Source organism: Trichoderma ghanense (genome assembly GCF_004382785.1).
Source record: "Trichoderma ghanense strain CCMA-1212 chromosome Unknown scaffold_7, whole genome shotgun sequence".
In the NCBI taxonomy this organism is placed as follows: Eukaryota; Fungi; Ascomycota; class Sordariomycetes; order Hypocreales; family Hypocreaceae; genus Trichoderma; species Trichoderma ghanense.
The window spans coordinates 380,478-404,641 of NW_027395670.1; the positions used below are offsets into that span (position 1 = coordinate 380,478).

The 24,164-nt window shown below is 52.7% G+C and overlaps 7 protein-coding genes across 7 annotated transcripts; 5 read left to right on the forward strand and 2 right to left on the reverse strand.

The window, feature by feature from the left end:
- Nucleotides 1–2,680: 2,680 nt before the first annotated feature.
- Nucleotides 2,681–3,295, reverse strand: CCMA1212_006264 (uncharacterized protein; the record flags this gene model as incomplete). The annotated part of the gene is made up of 1 exon (XM_073703494.1): nucleotides 2,681–3,295. One exon carries the CDS (start codon nucleotides 3,293–3,295, stop codon nucleotides 2,681–2,683), a length of 615 nt encoding a protein of 204 aa, XP_073557702.1.
- A 1,325-nt stretch (nucleotides 3,296–4,620) lies between these two features.
- On the forward strand, nucleotides 4,621–8,398 carry CCMA1212_006265 (Cytochrome P450 monooxygenase afvE; the record flags this gene model as incomplete). The annotated part of the gene is made up of 7 exons (XM_073703495.1): nucleotides 4,621–5,987; nucleotides 6,457–6,745; nucleotides 6,795–6,929; nucleotides 6,983–7,070; nucleotides 7,124–7,195; nucleotides 7,249–7,905; nucleotides 7,980–8,398. 7 exons carry the CDS (start codon nucleotides 4,621–4,623, stop codon nucleotides 8,396–8,398), a joined length of 3,027 nt encoding a protein of 1,008 aa, XP_073557703.1.
- A 1,289-nt stretch (nucleotides 8,399–9,687) lies between these two features.
- CCMA1212_006266 (Leptomycin B resistance protein pmd1) lies at nucleotides 9,688–14,061 on the forward strand (the record flags this gene model as incomplete). The annotated part of the gene is made up of 12 exons (XM_073703496.1): nucleotides 9,688–9,816; nucleotides 9,866–9,944; nucleotides 10,000–10,114; nucleotides 10,164–10,200; nucleotides 10,254–10,322; nucleotides 10,375–10,925; nucleotides 10,977–11,562; nucleotides 11,619–12,996; nucleotides 13,046–13,435; nucleotides 13,493–13,755; nucleotides 13,809–13,868; nucleotides 13,918–14,061. 12 exons carry the CDS (start codon nucleotides 9,688–9,690, stop codon nucleotides 14,059–14,061), a joined length of 3,801 nt encoding a protein of 1,266 aa, XP_073557700.1.
- A 406-nt stretch (nucleotides 14,062–14,467) lies between these two features.
- CCMA1212_006267 (Cytochrome P450 monooxygenase yanC) lies at nucleotides 14,468–18,380 on the reverse strand (the record flags this gene model as incomplete). Its single annotated transcript, XM_073703497.1, has 5 exons — nucleotides 14,468–15,486; nucleotides 15,570–15,877; nucleotides 16,205–16,585; nucleotides 16,690–17,831; nucleotides 18,369–18,380. The coding sequence occupies 5 exons, from the start codon at nucleotides 18,378–18,380 to the stop codon at nucleotides 14,468–14,470; spliced, it is 2,862 nt and encodes a 953-aa protein (XP_073557701.1).
- A 413-nt stretch (nucleotides 18,381–18,793) lies between these two features.
- CCMA1212_006268 (putative thioredoxin reductase) lies at nucleotides 18,794–20,023 on the forward strand (the record flags this gene model as incomplete). The annotated part of the gene is made up of 2 exons (XM_073703498.1): nucleotides 18,794–19,868; nucleotides 19,929–20,023. The coding sequence occupies 2 exons, from the start codon at nucleotides 18,794–18,796 to the stop codon at nucleotides 20,021–20,023; spliced, it is 1,170 nt and encodes a 389-aa protein (XP_073557698.1).
- Nucleotides 20,024–21,169: 1,146 nt separating this feature from the next.
- CCMA1212_006269 (uncharacterized protein) lies at nucleotides 21,170–23,023 on the forward strand (the record flags this gene model as incomplete). The annotated part of the gene is made up of 3 exons (XM_073703499.1): nucleotides 21,170–21,239; nucleotides 21,307–22,533; nucleotides 22,602–23,023. 3 exons carry the CDS (start codon nucleotides 21,170–21,172, stop codon nucleotides 23,021–23,023), a joined length of 1,719 nt encoding a protein of 572 aa, XP_073557699.1.
- A 720-nt stretch (nucleotides 23,024–23,743) lies between these two features.
- On the forward strand, nucleotides 23,744–24,079 carry CCMA1212_006270 (uncharacterized protein; the record flags this gene model as incomplete). The annotated part of the gene is made up of 2 exons (XM_073703500.1): nucleotides 23,744–23,748; nucleotides 23,794–24,079. The coding sequence occupies 2 exons, from the start codon at nucleotides 23,744–23,746 to the stop codon at nucleotides 24,077–24,079; spliced, it is 291 nt and encodes a 96-aa protein (XP_073557932.1).
- Nucleotides 24,080–24,164: the final 85 nt, after the last annotated feature.

A 24,164-nucleotide genomic window follows, 5' to 3' on the forward strand; every position in this document is an offset into this window, starting at 1 on the left:
CAGACTCAATCAACATCAAAGACGTCAAAGACGTTGTCATACAAGCTTGGCAATGAGTACCCACAGTTGAATCCGCGTACAGGTTATTGCTATCGTGCGTTAAAGTAACATATCGCACACCTAGTCGATGAAAGTTTCTCAAAACGCTGGCGCTATTGGCAATTTGATGCAAGCCCTCGACGCCAATCAAGCTTGCAACTCGACCGGAGCTAAAAGCTTCCCAGACTTCTTTAGAAGATGTTGCGATCTGTAGAGCATCGGGGCATCGTTCGACTAGCGTGTGGATGATGTCGATCTGTTGAAGTGTCTCTCGAAGGCTTTCGTAGTGAACATCGGTCGAGAAGTTGTTCGTCGAATTCTCCTTTGGGCTACCATTGTCAGCTTGTAATAACTGAATAGGCAATTGCGTATGGATTATAACGGCCTACCAAGGCACGTAGGCACTCCAGAATACGGCTCCAACGCAGCCCATTCGCAGCCGGTCCAGGTCAGTATGGGCAACCGCCATTTGGCGAGCATCGACATCACCGACTCTGCCAAGATGCCATCCGCGAATCATATAGGGAAAGTCATTATGCCCATCTTTCACTTGTCAGTGACTTCCAAAAGTCCTTTGGAGAGAGAATCATACCGATCAGCGGAGTCTCGGCGAGAAGTCTCTCAGCTCGCATCAGATGGTATTCAGACGGCTCCATCGCTATAGAGGCGAGCAACGTCCGACAATTTCTTCACTATACAGTTTGTAGCATTACAAAAGATGGAAAGACCGTGGTATATATATGTCACAATCTGTGGCGGCCGTCGGCCATCAAGCTCATGCAACCTGACCAGGAACTGGAATATCCAGTTCAATATATTGTCAACTACGCTGAATGCTACGGCGCTTCACTCCCCAATGACAGCCTCCTTTCTAGAGTCCATCTCGTCATAAGCCTTCTTCACGCCCGGAATCTGAGAAAACCTCTCGCTCCAAGCCTTCAACGCCGGAAAGTCATTCTTGTCGATGCCGATGCGGGCCACGGTTGGATCGTCGACAAAGGGGTAGATGGCAATATCTGCGATAGTTGGCCGATCTTTGAGCCCGATGAACTCTTGGCCGGGCTGCGAAAGATGCTTTTCGATAATTCCGTATTGTACTCTCAGGTCATTGAGCATCCTATTTCCATGGTTAGCGCTCAAAACAGTTGATACCTAGAATCGAATCCTACTTTTCTTGGGCCTTTGGATTCTTGTCTTCGGGCTTCCGGATCGCATACCAGACCCAGTACTTTGCAGTTGGTCTATCACGGCTCCGTTAGTATCCTGATAGACATTGATATTACAAGGAACATACCCCAGAGATGCAGTCTCGAAAGTCAGCCAGTTGCCAATTTCCAGCTCTTCAGCTACCGTCGACCCGCACCATGCCTTTTCAACATCATACTTTCTGGCCAAGTACATGAGAATTTGAGAGCTATCCCACGAGGTAACACGTTTACCCATAGAGCTATCAATCATGGCAGGCACATATCTCTGAGGATGGATCTTGGTGTACCAGTCGGTCCTAGTGGCCGGTCCATCCAGGCAGATTGCATCGTACTCCTTGTTAAGACACTCGAGCAAGATGATTGGCTTGATCCAGTTTTGGTATCGCCCCTCGACGACAAAGATGAATGGCTTGTCCGGGACGTCCGAGTCCAGGGACTTTGCAGACAATGGGTTGATCGGCATGTTGGTGGCACAAAATTCTAATTTCAGATTCCTCAGTCAAAGGTACACGGGCTGTATGCGCAGACAGGGACGGAATGGTCACAGAAACAGCTTTTGACTCGAACTACATATCAGTATTCATGATAGCGTTAACCACAAGTAACACAAGCTGCATGTACCATGTCGGCAACCGATGGGTGACTGCTCGATCGCCGACGGTTCTCATAACTTGCCGGTTGTCGAAGAGCGAGGAGGGGGGCACGAGGTCATCGCCCGAAGGAAATCCACTCAATGAACCGGGTCACTAACAAATTGAGAATCCCCGATTCCTTTCGCCTCTCAGGACGCTGCTGATGCAACTCGATCCTACACGCTTTGTCCTTTGGAAATTGTGACGATATAGAGGACAATTAGCATTAGGTAACTAACGGTAACTAACGGTACCGTTTTTCATTGTCACAGAAATTAAATGATGTTGAGCCAGCTTGAGTCCCTGGCTTGCGTTGTCCAGGCCACTGGCCTGTGTCCCGCTCTAACTTTAGCATGGGGAATATCAAGACGAGAGGGCAAGTTCATACCCCCAGACTCTCCCATTATCAATTGGAATCAATACTCTTGGAGCACAACGTTTCTGTCATACCTTATCCATAGCGGCAGGGATGTATTACTCCGCGAAATAGTATCTGCATGAGGCTAATGTCGTGCTCACTGTCCGTGCTGGCAGCTCATTGGACCAGGATCCCTGTAAACCCGCCGAGCAGTCGAGGGTCAGTAATTCGGGAAGTTAACCAAGCATATATGTCTCCGGTGAGGCGTCAAGTTAGATTACGGCCGCAGCAAATTGAACAACATCACGGAGAACTCAAGTGAAGGAGGTAGCCCATGGTGATCTTAGAGTAGGCACTTCACGCCCATCCACTCATAGTTAGCTCTTTGATATGCGCAAGTGATAGTACATAGTACGAAACAAGGTTGGTATTGGTCCTAGGCTTCAACAACTCTGTACCGGAAGCCCGTCAAACTGCAGCAGGCCAATCAACTTGGCCAGTCTATCCAAACAATTCGACGAAGCAGCATCACACTGCTCCTCCGTAGCCTCGGCCGTCTCATCCATGACGAGCCGCCACTCTTGTATCTTCTCATTCAGCTCCAGACAAGTATCCACCAAAATCACCTCAGCCAGTATCCTCGCCTCGTGTCCCTCAAGCGTAAGCCTCCCAAGCTTCATCTCGCCAAACATCGACCGACAGCTCGGCGCTGGCTGTGTCGCCGGAGACAAAGGACTCGGTTGGCCACGCTGTGATAGAGGAGGCGACAGCAGTAGCCCCGCGTTGCTGGTCGATCGTGCCCTCGGGTGTGTCGCGTTGGTGGCAGCGTTCAGGTAGGCCGCTTCGTAGAAGCAGACGAGCCGTGAGGTGATTTGGGACAGCATGTTCGTCATGCGCTTCGTGGTGACACATCGCTCGCAGTCGATGATTGTCGAGAAGTAGCCAATGAAGTCGGAGCCGATCTGGAGGATGGTATCGAAGGAGAGCGTCTCTTGGCCAAGGCTGGAGGAGATCTTTTGGAGATCCTTGAGGGAGCAGTTGCAGACACTTCGTTGCATGTTGAATACAGAAGTGGATGTTTGCTGAGCGGAGAGGCATGTTCTTGACCCTGCATTTTCTTCTTATATGTGGCTCACGAGTAGTTCTACATGCGACGCACAGCAATGTTATGGCGCTCAGCCAGGAGCTGGATACGGAACTGTGGCCAATGGAGACAGAGCTTATGGATCGTCTCGCTTACATGGATGCGATCGTGAGAAGCATGGCTGTTGTTCATTAACTGTGCCTGTTGGGGTAGAGAAGTGCTCACGGTAGCCTCTGGTGGGACTATCATCAGCCTCATTTTAACCCAGTGTCGAGACCGGCCTCCATGCCAATTTATTAAGACGAGGATCCCAACGTAGGTCAGTTTTTAACGGGTTCCCCAGTAGTTCATCTCTTCAGGATTGGTATATATGCACTCACTTCATCACACGTCCATCCTTCAGCTGTCCATCAAGGTGTCTAGAGTGGACATTAGGATCCAATTTGGGATGGATTCGGGGGCACAGCAGCAAAGAAACACAACGGTGAATAACTCGTGCTCCGTGGGTGTATATCTTGCCTCGTCTTCCTAGCAGTGTGGATGTGCAAAAGTATGCAAAGGGGAGGCAGGGTAACACATCGGGTCGTCGGGAGGGGCCACGAAAACGACGTCGGAACCTCGAGAATATCTGGACAACCATCTCAAAGAGGAGCAGGCTCATAAACATACCTGGACTTGTAAATTTTTCGAAGTTTTCCTTGTTTCTCCCCGTTGATAAACACGCCTCTCAACCTTATGCTCAGCTACCAATCAACTCTTAAAAGTATCGAAATCAAGAATTTACGAACCCTCAGGTTGCTTTTGACCGTGCCGTCTCGTGTAGCCGCCAACTCCACCTCCAGAATCATAACACATCTATGCTGTGCTTCGGCCGACTTCTGAGATGGCCAATCTGCCTGAGCCTGCAGAAGGAGCCCCTTGCTGAACCAGAGCGACTTGTGAAACATCCAAAGTCTTTACTGCCTTGATTTACAGTATCCGTCGTACATGCAGAGTCATCATCCCCTCTTTGTCCCACGTCCAGAGGACTACCGCGAGACATACATGGAGCAATCAGCTCCAAGTGACGGGACGATGCGTTTTAGATTGGACACACGGAGCGTCGCTCACTTTTTTGAGTCATAGTTGGCCATATTGACGAAGAATTGCGGCAGTCTCCAAAGGTTTGCCTCCAAGATGACAGACCACCAAGGGGTCCGATCAAAAGGAAGAACCCCCAAATACAGAACCTCTTGCGACAACTGTCAAACGGCCAAAGTCAAGTGTGGCCATGAGAAGCCATCATGCCGTCGATGCTCAATGCACCGAGTGGACTGCGTATACAGTTTGTCCCGTCGAATGGGCCGTCCAAGAGCCAAAAAGGTCGCCGCGAATGACTCAAACCAAAGGCAGCCGGCCACTTCTGAGCTCCATGAGAATGAAAGCGCAAAGGCTGCCTCTCCGGAGGATGCGGCTGCAGACACTGGGTTGCCGCCACGGACGCCCGTAGCTGAGACTTGCATTGTTGAGGCTGAACCTGGCGAGCTATTGGCGTCGGAGCCTGGACAGATACCGGAGAGTTGGGTGCCTCTGTTCGGTGACTTGGGGCAGCTCAACGCAACGGAAACCATGGATGGACTGGAGAACTCGGAACAGCAGGAAGATGATGCGATGGAGTTTTTGTCGGCCGAGTCCCCGATGGAGCTTGGTGAGATGGCTGCATTTACTGGGATGCCGTCCTTCTTGGACAGTCTATCGGGCTCCCTCGAACCACAAGCCACAACATCAGCGGTGCCTGCGGACTTGTTCGGACCTCATGAAATGGTGTCATTTGGTCTGCCAGTTGCTAATGCCGAGGACAATTCGAATACCATACCGTCAACACAGCAACACCAAGCAGGCTTGTCATCAGAGCCGTGCACTTGCAGGCACTCAACCAAGTCATCTCGACGTGATTCCCGGTCAGCTCCAAGCAAAAGAGACCTGTCAAGTCAGCTGTCAAGTCCCCCGTCAGCCTTGTTCTTGGAAGCGAGCTACTCTCCTCACGAAGTTAGCTCATGCTCTCCGTCGAATATTTCGCAGCTTAGCGATTCTTCACCGAGCGTCCAACCCAGCTGTGACCGCAGCTCCGAACTCTCCTGGCGTAAAGCGCAGGGCGTGCTGAAGCCGTCACACTGCAACTGCATGGATACAATAACGGAGCGCATCGCAAGCCTGAAGGCAGAGCAGCAGAGTCCATGTCCCATGGCAATGGACTGCGTGTTGATGCTGGAGAAGGAAGTGCAAGAGTCGCTGTGTCTTGTCCACAAATGCAAGAATTGTCGGCTTGATAGCTTCGTGCACTTGCTAGTGCTTGTCAGCGTCCGCATGATGCTCGATATTCTGCAGAGGACTGCCCGCGGCGAGTTTGTCTCCAGGCCTAAATCTTCATCTGACCACTCATACGAGGGCGTTTCCCTCTGCATCGGGGCCTATACGGTTCCATCTCGCGTGCGATGCAAGTTTCTTCGAAAGACGTTACAGGCTCGCTTTCACAAGTTGGCAGCATTGGTTGAGGAGCGAGAGAGGATGGTGACTGGGAAGAAGCAGGATAGCTTCGCAAAGTCGGCGTCTTTACTTGTGGGTGATATTTCACGGGGCTTGAGAACGATTATGGGGTGGATTGAGCTGTGGAATGCGAGACAGTCGTAGATACTGGGTTCTACTGAGCACGTGGATGATGCTAAAACGCTTTATTGACGTTTTGAGGCTGATGGCGTGATGTGTGATCAGTTTGAGCTCATTTGTGGTGTCCCTACCGTGACGATTGTACAAAGCAAGGATTCAATGCTTTGCACGTAGACGAGCTAGTCACAGTAGGACAACTACAACCAGGCATGGCCACAGTTTCTAAACACGATTGCAATATTCTATGCCAATATCTAATCCCAACGCATTACCTCATCTTCGTGTTGTTTCCGTGGTCCATGACTTCGAGAGTTGGTGGACTCTGCAGGGTAGCCCGCTATGTGCGACGTGGACGTCGGGGTCGAACGAGAGTACAGATTTTGCGACGTGCTTTCGGTTACCGAATGACAGAAATTGCCTACACGATTTAAAAAGATTCTGTATGAGAATTTGATACTGCTGGCTTTGAGGTTGATGTATTGCGAGAAGCTTTGGATGCATCGCCATGGACCCAAGTCATCGCCATAACATGACGGCCACGACCGTTTTCGGATACAAGCTGCAAAGCGCTTTGGACAAGCCTTTTGTCGCTGCAGCCGTCAGCATCTTGATTTCAGTGGTATCTGTCATATTCTTGGACTGGTTTAATTACCAGCAGCAGCGAAGGAGGCTGGGAAACATCCCCATCGTGGGCGACGCGCCGTATCTCTGGAAGCGGCTGCGACGGACCGAAAACGAGACCAATCTGAAAGGCGTCTTCCAACACGGATATGACACAGTAAGATTGAAAGGCAGTTCGCGATGGGACTGCCGCTAATCGTCATCAGTTCAGCAAGAAGCTTAAGCCTTGGGCGTACTGGGGCCAACACGACGATTTCATCCTGGTGCTGCCTCCGGGGACATGCGACGAGGTGAAGAACGCCGATCTCAGCCAGATGAGCTTTCTGCAGGCTGTTGAAGATGTGAGTTGTGATTGCGTGTATACCGAGAAAGAGATGGCCTAATATGTGTGTAGAGTTATCACTTTCGGCTTCATACCAATATTCTGGGCCGCTCGCATGTTGATGCCGTGCGGCAGTCCGTGAACAAGAACATGAGTGGGTGTATCTGCATCGATGGAGATGGGAGTCAGGAGTCACTGATGAGATGACTTCAGATTCACTACATCACTCGGTCGTTGTGCAAAGCGATGAATCGATCCCTCAAGTCTTCGACTCCCTCGCAAAAGGTACACCCGACTTCGATAGATGACAGCTTGATGGTTCACTAACAAGTCCATAGACCAAGAGCCATTCGCAGGATTCCTTCAGATATGGCATTTGGTCCATCTGGTCGCCGCATCATTCCTGATTGGGCCCCATTTCTCGCGAAACCCCGAGTACATGGCCTACATTGAAGATTACTGTCTCAATGTGCCGCATTTTGTCCACCTCTACTTTTGGGTTCCTGCGCCGCTGAGGAAGCTGTTCTGGTACTTTTCGCCCTGGGGCTTCAGAGTCCGCAGAGTGATTAAGAAGTTGAAATCGTTCATCATCCCAGAGATTAAGCAAACGATTGCTGATTGGCGAGCAAATGGTCGTGGCCATTCACCAGACAACTACACGCTGCTTAAAGCGATGCTCGATCTGAAAGAAGAGAGAGGCCAGATCACACGCGACGCCACGGCCATGACCAGAGAAGAAGAAGAGCGACAAGTCAAAATCTTCTCCGACGAGGTGGTTTTCACGGCCTTTGACAGCGCGGGTCCGGTTGCCTGCCTCGTCACGCAGCTTCTGTTCGAGTCCATTCAGGACCCGAGCCTCACTGAAGCCTTGCGGGCTGAGATATCCAACGCGCTGGCGGACAACGGCGGCGAATGGTCTGTGCAGGCCATGAGCTCTCTTCCGCGCCTCGAGAGCTTTACGCGGGAAACTCTCCGTGTGGACGGTCCAACGCTATGTGAGTCCCTGCATGTCATCCGATGGCCCACGCGTGGGCACGAGCAAGATTGAGTCCAAGTAACAGCCTTGCAGTCAGTGTCACACGATCCATCCTCAAGCCGTTTCAGCTCAAGTCTGGTCTTGTTCTCCGGCCCGGCAACATCATCTCGACACCGTCCTGGATGATCCACAACGACGAAGACAACTATCCGAACGCAAAGGAGTTCAATCCGTATCGATTCTACGACGAGGCAACCAACACGGCCACCACCAAGGCCACGACGGCGAGTAACACGTTTCTGGCCTATGGATATGGCTCGCAAATGTGTCCCGGGCGGTATCTGGGCGTGAGGATGACGCAGATTATTTTTGCCAAGCTGCTGATGCGGTACGATGTGACGTTTGAAGGCGGAAGGAGGACGAAGCCGGAGAATATTGTGATGCCGGGCCAGGTGCTTCCTTCGTACTATTCCAAGATTGTGCTCAAGTTGAGGGATGGAGGAGAGAGTTAGTTAGTGAATACAACAACATGAAGACTGTCTAGCGGCGATATTCCCGGCATGAGACTATCTCTGATCATCTCCCCGATTACCAATTATTTGCTGTCCATCTGTATCCACCTATCTACCTAGAGGTACTTATTACATGTTAGGTAGGTATGCGGAGCAGAGAATAGGTGGTGGTATGTGGAGAAACGAGCACCAAATTTGGTGACATCAAATGCCCTCCACAAAGTCAGTGCGCCACTTCTCAGCCATCACACTTAATTGCTTGCTTACCTTAAAAAAAGCATCCGGGATCAAGTTAGCGATCGGAAACTAATGTAGCCCCAGTTCGTTTCTTTGTTCGATCAGCCAATCGGCAACTTTTGGCGTTGGCCAGGGGCGGCCACTTTTGGGACTGCATCCCTCGGATCCTCGCCTTGATAGAATTGCTTCGTCTTGATGAGATGCATTTGTTGCTTTTTTTGTTTTGTTTCGAATCGTCATTGGAAGACACAGAACATCTGATAGTATGCGGCAGACTAGAACTGATCATTACCAAGCATTGCCTCTCTCAGTGTAGGTATTGTTCACCCCTATTCCACTCCATCGGACTCTGTATCAATAGCATCAATGGCATTGGACATGACTGCTTCCATGGCCGTGTCACTGCATTCATCAGGAGCACTCAAACGCAAACATGTGCTCGTTCCGTCCAAGTCTGATAGGCTCAGCGAGTGGTACACGCACAAACCTCATATGCCATCCGCAAAGTAAGATGAAGGCCACGCCTCTTGTTGCACCAATCCGTAGCATCACCAATGCCCAACACCGCAGTAGTAGCACAAAACAGTCTCAGGGCACGCTGCAGTTTCTTCTCCTCCATCTCCTTTACCTTTAATTTGTAATCCAATTTCAGGATTTAGATTGTATCTGCTGCCGGCCAAGTGACGCCCGTTTGCACTCTGCCAGCCGGCAAACGCATGTCACGGACCCTGCAAGTGACAATAACCACACGCTACCTGACCACAAGGTACTGCTGCTTGACTCACCGCAGCAAAATTGCAGGCACTCGCATCAACACTACCGAAGGTAAAGTACCCAGGCCCAAGTGCTCAACGTGCGCCCCACTCGCTTCCTTCACCTTCCAATCCATCTGCAACTGCCAACAACCTCATCTTCACCTTTTCACCAGTTTTGCCCTTCTTTGGAGCATCGCCGTCTCCAGAGGTTTTACCTGCAAGACTCGCGGAAAAGTCATTCATTTACTCTGAACCCAGCAAAGAATCCGATCGCTGCCTCCTCCCCAAATCTCTGCGATGAAGGAGGAAGAAGAAGCCGCTGGAGGCTTCGAAGCTCCTCCTGGAGCCACGGAATCATCCAAAAATGTCGAGGCAAAGACTCAAACGGACGATGAGACGCCCAAGCAGGGCTTCGGAACGCTGATGGTATGGGCGACTCTCTCGAGATAATCGGTATCTGCTAACAGGCGATCAGAGGGTGTTTTCCTTTGGAAAGCCCACAGACAAGGCTATCCAGATGATTTGCGCATTTGCTGCCATCTGCAGCGGTGCAGGTACGCCCACTCGGGATTAGGATCATGGTGTCCTCGAAGCTGACGATAGTTCCAGCAATGCCCCTGATGGCGCTCGTCCTCGGCCGTCTGACTGCCAACTTTACGGATTTCGGAAGCGCCGACAACAAGCAGTCCAGCCAGGACTTCATGAAACAGGTCCAAACAAACGCGTAGGTGTCGTGCCCGCCACCGAAAATAATCTTGACTAACGATTCACAGGCTCTACTTTGTGTATCTCTTTATTGCCAAGTTCTTGGTACGTGTTCCTGTTGCATCGCTGAACCTTTCGACTCTAATCTCTCGTTGTAGCTTGTGTACATTTGGAGCTTTGGCTTTGGCTATTCTGCCAACCGAATGGTTCAAGCCTTGCGACTCAAGGTACAGTTACTCCTTCCCAATGTTCCGTGACACCTCTAATTCTGCAAACCAGTGCCTGAACCGCGTCCTGAATCGCACCATTACCGCCCACGATGCCCAAACACCTGGAGCTCTGTCCAACACCATCACAACCCATTGCAATTCCATCCAGTCGGCGTTGTCGGATCGTATTGGAATCATGATACAGGCGTTTTCCATGCTCCTTGCTTCCTTTGCGGTAGCATTCTCACAGTCATGGCAGCTCACACTGGTCATGTTGGGCCTTGTGCTGATTACCCTTGGTTTGATCGGTTTTATTGTGGGAAGCGATCAGAAAATCGAAGCTGGACTCCTCAAAAAGTATACAGATTGCAGTGCTATTGCTGAAGACGCTCTTGGAAGCGTCAAGACGGTGGTTGCTTTTGGAGCTGCGCCCAAGTTCCTAGCAAAATACGATGCGATCCTGGAACAGGCTGAGGCAGACGGCAAGAAGAGAGGTCCATTTGTTGGCTTGATGTTTGCTTGCCAGTACTTTTTCATGTTCACCGGCTGGGCTATTGGCTTTTACCTCGGAGCATATCTGTACAAGCGTGGGCTGATCTCGGATCCTGGAAGGATTCTCTCGTTTGTCACCCTCGTCCCCAGCTGCTTTATGGTCTGCTAATCTTCGAATAGTGTCTTCTTCGCCATGTTGATCGGCTTGGGTGCCATTATGGCTCTAGGTCCCAACATGCCCTCATTCATCAAAGCTGTCGCTGCCTCGGGCGACGTTTTCAAAATCCTTGACGATACCGACAAGAAGGATGCGACAGACGATTTCGTCGTTTCGAGCCTGGGTACACGCAATGGTCATCTGGTGATGCGCGACGTCTCGTTCTCCTACCCATCGAGGCCGGACGTCAAGGCTCTTTCCGACGTCAACATCGAGTTTGTCAGAGGTACCTCGACTGCCGTGGTCGGTCCATCCGGAGCAGGAAAGAGTACTCTTGTGTCTCTTCTGGAAAGATGGTATCAGCCCACCTCGGGAGTTATCCTGTTGGATGACTACGACATTACTAGACTCGATCCCAAATGGCTGAGGCAGCAGATTGCTCTCGTTGAACAACAGCCACAGCTCTTTAACGCGTCGATATTTGACAACATCGCATATGGACTCATTGGCACAGAAAAGGAGCATGCATCTATGGAGGAGAAAATGCAACTGGTGGAAGACGCTTGCCGGGAAGCTCGGGCTCTCGATTTCATCCAAAACCTACCAAAGGTGAGGTAGAGTTCATGACCTAGTGGAGAGCTGCTCACTAACAGTGTTTGTACTAGGTGTTTGATACCAACGTGGGAGATCACGGTGGACTTATATCGGGCGGGCAGAAGCAGCGCATCGCGATTGCTCGTGCCTTGATCGGACGGCGCCCAATTCTTCTGATGGACGAAGCGACGAGTGCCCTTGACAACGAGAATTCCAAAGTCATCGAGACGCTCATGACAGCGTCCGGCGACAGGACCACAATCTTCATTTCGCACAAGATATCGTCCGCCATGAAGGCCGACAGGATTGTTGTTATTGACAAAGGCCAGGTTGTTGAGCAGGGTGCACACGCAGAGCTCATTGCCGCCAACGGGGTTTACAGACGACTGCATGACGCCCAACTGCACGACGAACCCGATGCCACCGAGTTTACGCCCGTCGAGAGTTCCATTGCCGAGCTCAAGCCTTTGGCCCAAGGCGCGTCTACTGTACCCGACGCTCTTCCAAACGAGCTGGCGGAAATTCCAGACATTCCCAAGCGCTCCCTCTGGCATAACCTGTATACCATCGCCAAAGAGCAGAAGCGCTACATGCCCGTCCTGATGATAGGCGTCTTCTCTGCCATAGTCACGGCGCAGATCTTTCCAGTTCAGGCCATCCTTCTCGGTCGAGTCATGCAAAGCTTCCAAGGCACAGCGAAAGAGATATCTTCGAAAGCCAACTTTTGGTCTCTGATGTTCTTCGTTGTTGGCCTTGGTGCTCTCATCGCTTACGCTGTACTCGGCTTCTTCATGACCTTGCTGGGTATCCGGCTTACCAGATTCTACCGCCTCGACTACTTTCGCGTTATCCTCAGCCAGCGCATGGAGTTCTTTGACCGCGTGGCATCCGGTGCCCTTGTTTCGAGGCTATCGACTGACCCGGCGAACCTTCACGAGCTCATCTCCGTCAATCTAGGCCTCCTCATCTCCATCTTTGTCAGTATCATCAGCGGCAGCATTATTGCGCTGGCCTTTTCTTGGAAGCTTGCCCTTGTCGCAATCTTTGGTGCCATGCCAGTCGTGTTCGCTGCCGGCTTCATTCGCATGACTCTGGACTCGTCCCTGGCGGAAGCGACTGCCAAGGTCTTTGAAGATAGCGCACGTTTCGCAACGGATGCACTTTCGTCTATTCGTACGGTCAAGGCATTTACGATGGAAGACACTGTGCAGGATTCGTACCAGCAACAACTGGCTGGGACAATGAAGAGGCTGTCGCGCAAGACAGCCATCATCACGCTCTTCTTTGCTTTTTCGGAGAGCGCAGAGCTGCTTGCTGCCGCATTGGGCTTTTGGTACGGCGGTAAGCTTCTGGGAGATGGCGAGACGTCGACGGAAAAGTTCTTCACAGTCTTCATTGCTGTCATTGTTGGTGGACAGGCTGCCGGTGCTCTCTTTGGATTCTCTTCGAGTAAGTCTCCCGTCATTGAGTGGAGCTCCGTTCCTAACGAGATGAACAGACATTGGCAAGGCCAGGATAGCCGCCAACAATATACTCGGCATTCGACGACACGAGTATGTGCCTGAAGAGGCGGCGCCTTCTCTCGATGTCAGCAGAGAGAAAGATGCAAATGTCGTCGTCGACTTCCGGAATGTCTCGTTTGCCTATCCGGCTCGCCCTGACGTCACTGTCCTGAAGAACGTTTCGTTCCAAATCTTGAAGGGCCAGACAGTCGCAGTTGTTGGAAGCTCGGGATCCGGAAAGTCGACATTGTTGGCCCTATTGGAGCGTTTCTATGATGCTCGGTCAGGCGCCCTGGACGTCTTTGGCAAGCCGATCCTATCGGAAGAAGCTGAAGCCTACCGAAGGAGATTGGCGATTGTGCCTCAAGAGCCCACATTGTATCGAGGTTGGTACTTCCACGTTGCCGCAGTGTAGGACGCTTAGCTGACCAGGAAATCCACAGGATCGATTCGCGACAACGTCATTCTCGGCGTTGACGAAGATAAGGTGAAGGAAGAAGACATCGTCAGCGCCTGCGACGCCGCCATATTGACGGATCTGATTGCTTCGCTCCCAGATGGGTACAACAGTGACTGCGGAGCGAAAGGTGTTGCTCTTTCTGGAGGCCAGAAGCAGCGCATCGCGATTGCGCGAGCCCTTATTCGAAACCCAGAACTTTTGTTGTTGGACGAACCTACCAGTGCACTGGATGCTGAGTCTGAGCAGGTAAGAAGGATGTTGCAAGCACGGGATATGAATGGCGCACTGACAGACGACAGCTCGTTCAGGAGACCCTTCAAAGTATTCAAGGTGGTCGCACGATGATTATCGTCACTCACGTAAGTCTGAACTTCCAAAGCAGAACCTCTCATGCTGACACGTTCGCAGCGGTTGAACACCATCAAGACTGCAGATGTCATCATCGTCATGGCTGCAGGCCAAATTGTCGAGCAGGGCACACACAGCGAGCTCATGGCACGACAAGGACACTACTTTAGGATGTACCAGTCATCTCGCGGAGACTTGGCCTAAGGACGGGATTTTCTTTGGCAATGTATAGGTAATATGCTGCGATGGGTGCAGCTCTCCGAGGGAATCTTGGTGGTTTTTGTCTGTATTTGTTGCCATACCATGCCTCGTAATAATAGATGCTGGAGGAAAGGGGCTTTTCACACGATAAGCAAAGGGTTTAATAGATGGTAATCGCAATATATCTTCAGCTCTCTCATATAAGAGAAAGATGCTTGTCTTTGTTCAGTCACTTTCTCTGAACGGCTACTAAGTAAGAAGTCGTCCCGAGTCGCGATCACAATTTGCACGGCATGGTCTTGATCCTTGACACAACACGCTCTAGTCTTTATTGTAAGGCTGTCACTATGAGAGCAAGATGGTGAATGGACTTATACAAGAGTAAGAGGCCAGATACATGCATCGTCAACTACATGGACACGGTAAAGAAGGGCCTCAAGTCGATAGCGGCAGCCCAAGCATGCCGCAAGGGCACAATGTCCTTGACGACCCAGCCCGCCTGTCCGGCAAGCTTCCTCCATTCAGCCTCGGTGCGCTCCAGCCCGTTTGCGGTGGACATCATGGTCAGGTCGCCATACCTCCAGACGCGGGAGCTGCGGCCTTCCTTGAGGACGGACTCGATGACGACCATTCGCGCGCGGGGGGTGATTTTGATGGCGCGGCGGACGTTGGCGAGGATCTTGAGGACGTCGGCGTCTGTCCAGTTGTGGAGGCACCACTTCATGGTGTAGACTTCGTAAGGGGGGATGGACGAGAGGAAGTCGCCTGCGTGGAGCTGCGTCATGCGGTCTGCAATGTCGTTGAAGATGCCGTCTGGCTTTTCGAATTTTTGTTGAAGCATGTCCACTACGGGCTGGATCTCGAGGACGGCGCCCATCATGCGAGGGTTCTTGCGGAGGAGGGCCGCGATGAAGTCTCCTCCGCCGGCACCGATGTCACAGACGATTGCATCGCCGAGTTCGTTCCAGTTGTAGTCTGCCAGCATGCCGGGAGCCTGAGCGACAGCGCCTGCGCCAAGTGCCTTGTGGAATTTCTCCTGGAGGCCCCTTTCGGCAAAGTACGTGAAGATTGGTTTCTCGGTGCCATAGGCGATTTGGGCGGCGCTGCGGGACTCGTCTGCCTTGATGGCCTCGGGGATGGAACGGGCTGCGTCGTAGAACTCTTCGCCGTAGAGGGTGACCCAGCGGTGCCATTGGGTCCAGTGGTCGGTCTGCAGGAGGAGGGAGGCTTCGTTGTGGGAGTATGTGTCTGTTGCTGGGTCGTAGGCGAAGATGTGGGCGTTTTGGTGGAGGGTGCGCATGATTTGGGAGAGGCGGAGGGGTTGGAGGTTGGCTTTTTGGGCGAGGACGGGGGTTGGGAGGGGCGTTTTGAGGAGGGAGGGGATGTTGTGGGTTACGGCTGCGACGAGGGCTTTGGTGTCGAGGTAGGCTTGGGGATTGTTAGTTGTGATGGAGGTAAGAAGGGGGTTGAGGGAGGGGGATGATGCTTGATGGAGGGGGAGAAGTGGTTACCTAGGTATGTTTCTGCGAGGCGGATGGCTGGCGGTTGGAGGAGGTGGACGATTTGGTCGGCCAGGTTGACTGTTTGGGCGAGGAGATCCCATAGCTTCTTGTTGTTCTCGGGCAGAGTCTCGGAGGGGGTGAGGGTTGTGATGCGCTCATCGTTGAGGGGGCCTTGGAGTTGTGCGGTGGCGTCTTGGAGGACGATGGTGAATTGGGCGAGGAAGTTCTCGAGGTCAGACATGATGTCAACTCCGATAAATAGCTTTCTTTCTGTAGAGGCGAGGAGATTCATCCAGTTAATGGCTTGAACGGCATGGCTGCATGTTGAAAGGTTCAAGGTGGCTGTATTTATATGTGTCCCGGGCTTGATGAGCCAGCCAGCCGGTTTCCGATCACATTGTGGTCAAATACAAGCATCCATCTACAGGTTGGGCATTCACAGATTGTTACCGGCCTCATAAGCTGAGAGACGAAGGATGACCCCCCTTGCAGCCTCATCACCAGCCAAACCACTCTCATTGGATCTTTAACTTTTCAGCTCCGTCACAAGGACACGCACATCATCACCAATCGCCCCCAACCACGCACCCCATCGTCATCACCCTCTGCTTTAAGCTTTTCCCAGCTCAACCGCACAAAATCACCCCCTCTGCGCCTCCTCCCACGTCCGCTCGATAATCGCCGCATGCCTCTCGCTCCTCGCCTCCAGCCTGCAGGGGAACTTGACCGGCGTCAGCAAGAACCCCGGCTGCGCCTCCGTAGACGGCTCAATCGGGTTCCCGTCCGCGTCGACGGACTTGGAGATGTCGAAAGCCCAGAAGAGGCGGGCGATGTTGATGAAGAGGGAGTTGTGCGCGATGTGGACGCCGGGACAGTTGCGGCGGCCGGCGCCAAAGGTGAAGTGGTCGCGGAGGTTGGCGTCAGGCTGGGCCATGGATTCGGCTTCGGTGAGGGGGTCGGCGATGTAGCGGGTTGGGTCGAAGCGCTGGGGGTCTTTCCAGCGGGACTCGTCCATGTGGATGGCCCTGTGTGATAAGTCGTCAGCCTTGGTGTCTCTCTACTGGTTGTATAGGTAAAGGAAGAAGACATCGTCAGCGCCTNAATGGGGGGGGGGGGATGTGCTGCTTACCACCAGTTGAGAACTATGACGGCGCCCTTGGGGATGAAGAAGCCCTTGTACCAGTCGTCTTGGGTGGTTGAGTGGCATGTCCCAATCTTGGTCGAGGCGCGCCATCGGAGTGTTTCTTTGGCAATGCCGCGGATGTATGGCAGGTTCGGCTCGTCGCTGAAGTCGGGCATGCGATCGCTTCCCACGACTCTATCGAGCTCCTCGTGAGCGCCAGCAACCACTTCTGGATACAAAAGACAGGCTAATATGACATTGTTGAGGGCTGTTGTAGTCGCATCGCTCCCGGCTTCGATCAACGCTCCCGCAGCAAACGCCGCCGTGACATCTGGGATGAGACTCTTTTCAATCTTTTCCCTCGCCATGTCCTTGAGGAAACAATCCGGCGCGGTGCCGTTTTTGATGTCGTCCATGAGGTTATGGTACATGCGGAGGTAGATCCGCGAGTCTTCCTCATACCATTGTCTGGCCACCGTCTTCCAGTTCTGCAGCAGCCACTCGGGCACAATGTCAGCCAGCATGGGCAACGTGTCAACCATCCACCCGCCAGGCGCCGTGGCAAGAGAAAAGTGGCGGACGATTTTGAGAATGTCCTGGTATAGGGGGTCGCTGAGATGAGGCACGCGCTGGCCGTACGTGATGGTCATGATGGTGCTGGTTGAGTACCTGCGGTTGATGTCGCTGAACTCGGTGTCGTCCTTTGCGTGGAGGATCTCCCAGAGGGCTTGCTTGGATTCAAAGTCCTGGACGGGCTTGTAGGAGGAGGACGTCTCCAGGTTGAGGGCCGAGTGGAGGATGTTGCGGAGGGTACGCCACTTTTCGCCGTAGGGGAGGAAGTTGAGGCGTTCTTGGTTGGAGACCATGTTGATCATGGGGCTGGCGGCGCGGGAGGAGTAGACGGAGCCGCGCTTGTCCATGAGGTCTTTGACGGCGGTGGGGGAGGAGAGCCAGATGAAGTGCTGGAGGCCGACCTTGGTGTAGAAGACGTCGCCGTATTGGTCGGCCCAGTCTTTGGCGAGGGTCATCATCTTGTCCGTGTCTGCCATGTCGAGCATGTTGCCGATGATGGGGAGGCCTTTGGGGCCTGGGGGGAGGTGCTTCATGCGAGGGTCGCGGGTCCATAGCTTGTATGCGAGCCATAGTATCTAAGCGATCGTGTCAGTCAAGCGTTTGAGTGGGATCGTGAAATGGAACGATTCAAAGGCTATGGACTACCTACCAAGGGAGATATGAGTGCTATCCTTGCCAATAGTGACATTATATCGTTTGTGTTTTTGCAATTCCCCCTCGATCTCTGAAACAGACGTTGAGTTGCTCATATGCAGAGGAGTCTGTCCTCGCCTCGACATGACTCCTATTAAATCCTACAGACAGGTTCGAGGTCTACATCCCAAGACGGTTGCCGGTTTTTCTTCACGGGTACCGACATCTTGAATTCGTAGCAAGCGTTTATGAGCCGAGCTTTCGTATATAATCCAAAAGTGTAAAGCGATGCCATCATGTTGCACACTCTCCTTCCATTCAATGCTTCAACACCAACCACCGCTTGTGATCCAAGGACCACTCATAACTCTCAACGGTCAACATGTTCCTGTGCTCTCAAAGCAAGCATCACTCCTCATCATACGTCCTACACAATGCTTCTGTCAGCCTATCCGCCGACATTTCATCCATCGACTCACATCGATGACCATCGTGCAAGTCTCTGAGTCGCTGATGCGCCCAGCAATTCATCCGACATGCCGTCCTTCCAAGAGCGAAACAAACAATCAACATGTGCCAATGATATCATCAGCCCATCCAACATCTCCAGCATAATGTCTGAATAAATCCATCAAGCAAGATTTATCCTATTCCTCTCCTTATTGGCCCTCAATATCCCCCTCGCCGAGTTTCCGGAGACTTTTGCCCACCCCCGCGTCTCTCATCCCTGCCTCAACATCTTGTCCATCAAGGTCGGAAACCGACTTCGCCTCTGTTTGCTGCCGTTGCACAATTCCGTCACTGTCAACTTTGGCCTCTCGTCCTTCCTCTACCCCCGTAGATCCTCACCTTTTCCACCAGCCTTGGATCTTATTGCTACTCCTCATATTTTCGTCCTCAGGCCATGATCTGGCGCACTTCCCTCGTCCTGCTTCTCAGCCTGGTTCTTCCCTGCCGCAGCTCCCAGCAATCCCCCCTAAACGCCCATCCTCCACCAGAAACCACAATGTCTCGCGCCGCTTCCACCATCTACGACGCCCTCGTCATCGGCAGCGGCCCGGCCGGCCTCTCCTCGGCCCTCACTCTCGCACGCGTCTGTCGGTCCTCCATCATCTTCGACACGGGCGAGTTCCGCAACCAGGGCGCCAAGGAGATGCACACGTTTCTCTCGCGCGACGGCATCCCGCCCGAAAAGTTCCGCTCCATCGCGCGCCAGCAGATCGAGGACAAGTACTCGGACCATGTGACGTTTGTGCCGGCCAAGATCGTGGCCGTGTCCAACACCGAGATCGTGCCCGGGTACAAGGGCTTCCAGGCCGTCGACAGCCTGAACAATACGTACTTGGGGCGCAAGCTGGTTCTTGCGACGGGGGTCGAGGATGTTTTGCCTACTGATATTGAGGGATACAAGGAAAACTGGCCTCAGCACATGCAAGTCTCTCTTCCAACCACCCGTTTCTCGATTGGATACCGTACTGACTCTTTGCGCAGTTACCAGTGTCCATTTTGCGATGGCTTTGAACAAAAAGACTATCCCATCGGCATGCTCTCCTTTCCGAACCCGTCCTACAGTCACTTTGCCCTGATGGCCCTGCCGTTCAACAAGGACTTTACAATCTACAGCAACGGGCCAGTTCCCACAGATGAGCCCACGCAGATGGCCCTCAAAAAGGTCATGGCCGCCGGCATCAAGCTCGATGAGCGTCCCATCCTGCGTCTCGTCAACAACGGCGAGGGTCCCGAAAAGGGCATCTCGATCGAGTTTGAGAGTGGTAATCCCGTGACGCTGGGAATGCTGTTCCATCGCCCTCCGTTTCGGAACCGCGGCCGAGATTTGATTGAGCAGTTGAAGCTGAAGACGAAGCCGAATGGTGACGTTGAGGTTGATCCTATGATGCTGCATTCAAGTGTGTACGGGTGTTTTGCCGCCGGAGATACGCAAGAGTCGATTAAGCAAGCCCTCATGGCGAGTAGCAACGGTAAGTCATGATGCAGTCAGTCCATGTCAAAGAAGTTGCCGTTCTGATAGAGGGTGATAGGGATCCGCGTTGGCGCCTCGATTGCGTTCCAGCTTTCTGATGAGGAAGGGAACCGGGCCCTGGAGAAGGCGGCGGCGAAAGAGGCCAACTTGTAGCTCCGTGGCTAGTGGCTGAAGGAGGGCATTCAGTGATCTGAGCGCTGCGACGAGGCAGATGATCTGCAGCCAAAGGATAGAGAAAGTGCACCATACAGATAAGCCTTGAGGATGAGCAGTAAAAACGTACTTTAGATAATGCTTAGGCTTCACTAAGCATCGTGATGTGCTCTATAGGAAAATGTGCTGCTCAAGTGAGATCACAGTCATGAGTTTGCATCTTCCAGCGTATTGTTACTTGCATCAAGGAATAGGTGTCCATCCATAACAAACAGGAGAGATTGGCAACCCTCACGAAGCGCGCATCATCCTACAGCCACTACGGGTGCCGCTCGGGGAATTAGGGAGTGCTCCCGAGTACACAATCCCTATACACAGAGACCATCCCATACAAAGTATCCCGAATCTGATAGCAGAGCTTCTATGACGAGTACAAAAGAGGGGATCTCCGTGTTCCTACATAATAGAAGAGACAGCATCGGAAGCAGTCAGTAAAATCACCGGGTGGGGATATTTTATTCTATCTAAAGGCTTGTTTCATAACACCGAAGATGATGGCATTCTCGATTAGAAACGAATCTCTGAAGCGCCAAGGGCCTGGGGCCCAAACAATTAGCGGACGGACAGCCTTGGTCGATTCGATTACTGGAAGCCTGAACTGAAGCTGGGGCTGAGGATGCGGAGGGCGGCTGGGATGTTAGCGTCAGGCACCCAGCAGGGCATGAATCGAATAAGTGAGCCATAGCTGTTGTCTTCAAGATTCAACGATGCGAAGGACTTTGCTTTTGGTGCTGTTCCTGATCTTGTTTATGGTCTTCTGAGAGCATTTGCGGGCTCACCAGATCGTCCGATGTTGACTCGCTGAGCTTCAGGTCAGCACTTCTCGAGTAGCACCCAACCTCCTCAGTTCCAGGATTACACGGCTGAGTCCAGCTGAAGAGCACAGTCGCAGCGCTAACACGCATCTAGACGAGCAGCTGAGCCTAACAGGCGGCTTTTCATTGCGCCTCATCTTTTGAAATCTCGAATCAATCTCTTCCCCTGTGTAATTCAGCGAAGACGAAGAGGATAAGAAAGGGGGGGGGAGATCCAAGTTGCCTCAACATCAACTATCCGTCCTTACGGCGGCAGACTTGACGTCTCAAAATGTCCGACAATGGCAAGTCAGCAACGGACATCATCACCTACATTGGCGTTCCATTGGCCGTTCTGGGAGGTAACCATCACAACACGCGATAACCTCAATCACAAGATGGCAAAGCCCGACTGACTGACAAGTTCAGTTCTTCCCATCCTCTACAACACATTCGCAACTCTCGCGTCCCTCTCACGCATCAAGCGCATGCTCCGGCGGAGTCGCCTCACCGCACTCACCCGCAGCGACGTCGTCAACCGCGTCATCGAGATTGACCTCCCGCGATATGCCGTAATGCCTCTGGACAGGTTCCAGAACAGATCCGAATACTGGACACTCTCACGGCATCCGAGCTCCATTCCCGGCGGCAGCTGGACGACGTTCAACTGGAAGACGAATGCTATCGGCATGAAGACCCAGCGCGTCGAATACGCCGATCAGGTCCGCCAGCCGCAGGTCGAGGTCGCTTTTGACGAGCTTGTTTCCTATCTGCTGGACCTCGGGGCTGTTCCGGATCCTCATGGGTGGAAGTTGTTGCGGTCTGCGGGGCTTTGGGCGCCGGTGGGATGTTCGTTGATGATGTCGCCTGACGGGGGGGAAAAGGCGCTTACGATTGCGCCGCTGGACGACTCGGATGGGCATTTGTCTCTTGCTGTGGCCTGGTCTAGTTCGTGGATTACCCGCGATCACGCCCATCTGCCGCCGTACTGGGTTCGTCTGCCATCGCCAGCGAGCAGGTTGCCAGGAGGAGGAGGAGGAGCTTCTGATGGCGACTCTAAGGAGAGGAAAGACGAGAAAAAGGTGGCGGATGGTGAAGAGGATCATGTTCAAAATAGAGACCCCGGTGAAGCGGCAGCAAGCCACGACGAGGCGGACCATATTCAACTCCAGGTTGATGCAAACACCGAGAGCGACATCACCTGTGAGATTTCCCTCTCCGGCCTTGTGACGGCACTGGTCCAAAGGAACCACGGTAGCAGCACCGCTGCCGCGCCAGAGAGCCTCTACATCGAGCATCTCCGCATACAGTCTCGCAAATCAAACGGCGTCTGGTTTGCAAGTGCCGCCACAGCATACGGCACTTCTAGCCAGACCATCCTCTGGAATTACAAGATTCCGGACGACATTCTGTCATTTTCTAGAAAAGAGACGGTGCCGTGCGGCGTCCTTGTGCTTCTGGGCGTGGTGGACGAGTCGGAGACGCCTGAATGGGCGACCAAGCACCATGATTATGGCGCTTCACTCGATCAATTCTCACAGAGAAACCGAGAGCAGCGTCTGGCGATGGAGGCGGAGGCACGCATGGCTCCGGCGCAGCGAGAGCAGGCCGCCAGGGACAGGACGCGCAGAGAGATGGAGCAGCGGATGCAGGACAGTAAGTAGCTCCCATTGAACGCCTCCCAGGCTCTGAATGTCCGTTGGCTCATATGGTCTTTGCAATAGTGCGCGACAAAATGAGGACCGAACAACAGCGTCGTGACCAACGCGCCATGGAAGCCCTCCAAAGCCCCAAATGGGACACAAAGCTCGTTGCCAACCACTGTCTGGCATGGCTCAAATCCCGAAAGCTCTGGGACGAAAGCCTGACGGCCAAGGAGATTGTCGGCTTCATGCTGCACCGCATGGTCCGCGACGGAGAATTCACCTCGGCTCTGTGCAGCATGCTGGACAGTTGGAAGGCGTGGGCCGATATGGGGGGCATGAGACAGTCCGACTTTCAGGTACTTCAGGAGAATCAGTCTGTGTTTGCTGAAGCTACCTTGTTGATTGCGCTGATTGAGGATACATCTGATGCGCTGGAGGGGACGCTGGCGATGGATTTGCAGGAGTGTTTGCGGATTTGGCGGAAGGTGAGGCTTGGATGAGGTGTGCGAAGCACTTTTGCATAGATAGTCTGCATCTGAGCGAGCAAAATTGATTGAGATTATAGAGATGAATTGGGCTGTGCTCCTCTACGCCTGGTAGAATGACTCGGCTGATATGTTTCATCTCTGCGAGTATATCAGATCCGATATGTCGAGCAGCAGGATGGCATGACCCCATCGCCTTCTCCTTTCGACTTCATGACAACTGCTTGACAGGACAATCATAATTGAGGATCCTCTGTCAATCTTGTATATACTGCCTTGCCAGATGACCTTCATCCTGGATGGGTTCTCGCCGCCCTAGAGAAAGGCAAACAAGTACTCCTCGAAAAACCATCCGTATCCATCCCACAAGCAGCACCTCCTCCTGCACTCCTTCTCCTCAGCAACGTCATGACTATGATACGTTGGAAGCAGTCTTCTGCTATAATCTCCACCCTTTAAGGGACTACTTCACGTCTCCGTTCCACCCCAGCCGAGTGAGTCCATGCTTGCCACAACGTGTTGGTCCCCGAAGGAGTCGTCAATCCATCGGATATACAATGCAGCTACTGCCTCGCCAGCGTCGCAATCATGGATATGGGTCTTGTGGAATATCCGTCCTCTAGTCAGGATTTGCGACTGAACCAACAGCTTGTGTAGATTGCAACGTGAAGTCATCGGTGCCACCGGCAAGGGAACTCTGTGATGCCGAGTATGCGGCCCAACGGGAGTTTCCCAATGGCGTAGTTGGAGAGATATACCGAGTCTATCATGAGCCTTGATTGAAGTTCCGAGCATCGAAGCGTTACATTTTGCGACATCCACAACGGAATCGGGTCAGAACACGGGCAACGAATAGTCATGCTTGACGAAGAATTTATTGCCACGGCATGCAACCATACCGATACGGATGACACATACGAAGTTCACAACAGGGATGGCCGGAAACCCGTCATGAGATGGAGAGGAAAGAGTGCTGAATCAGGTCACCCACTGCACAGTCTTGGAGACGAGCCATTGGGCAAAGTATATTGGAAGTCCTACCGCCATCAGGCGGAAGCGTTTGCTAATTGAATCGAGAGTTGGACTGGCGGACGCTGGGATTCAGCCAAGCGAAGCAAATCACTCAAGTAAGTCACTGAAATGGTATATGAGAAGT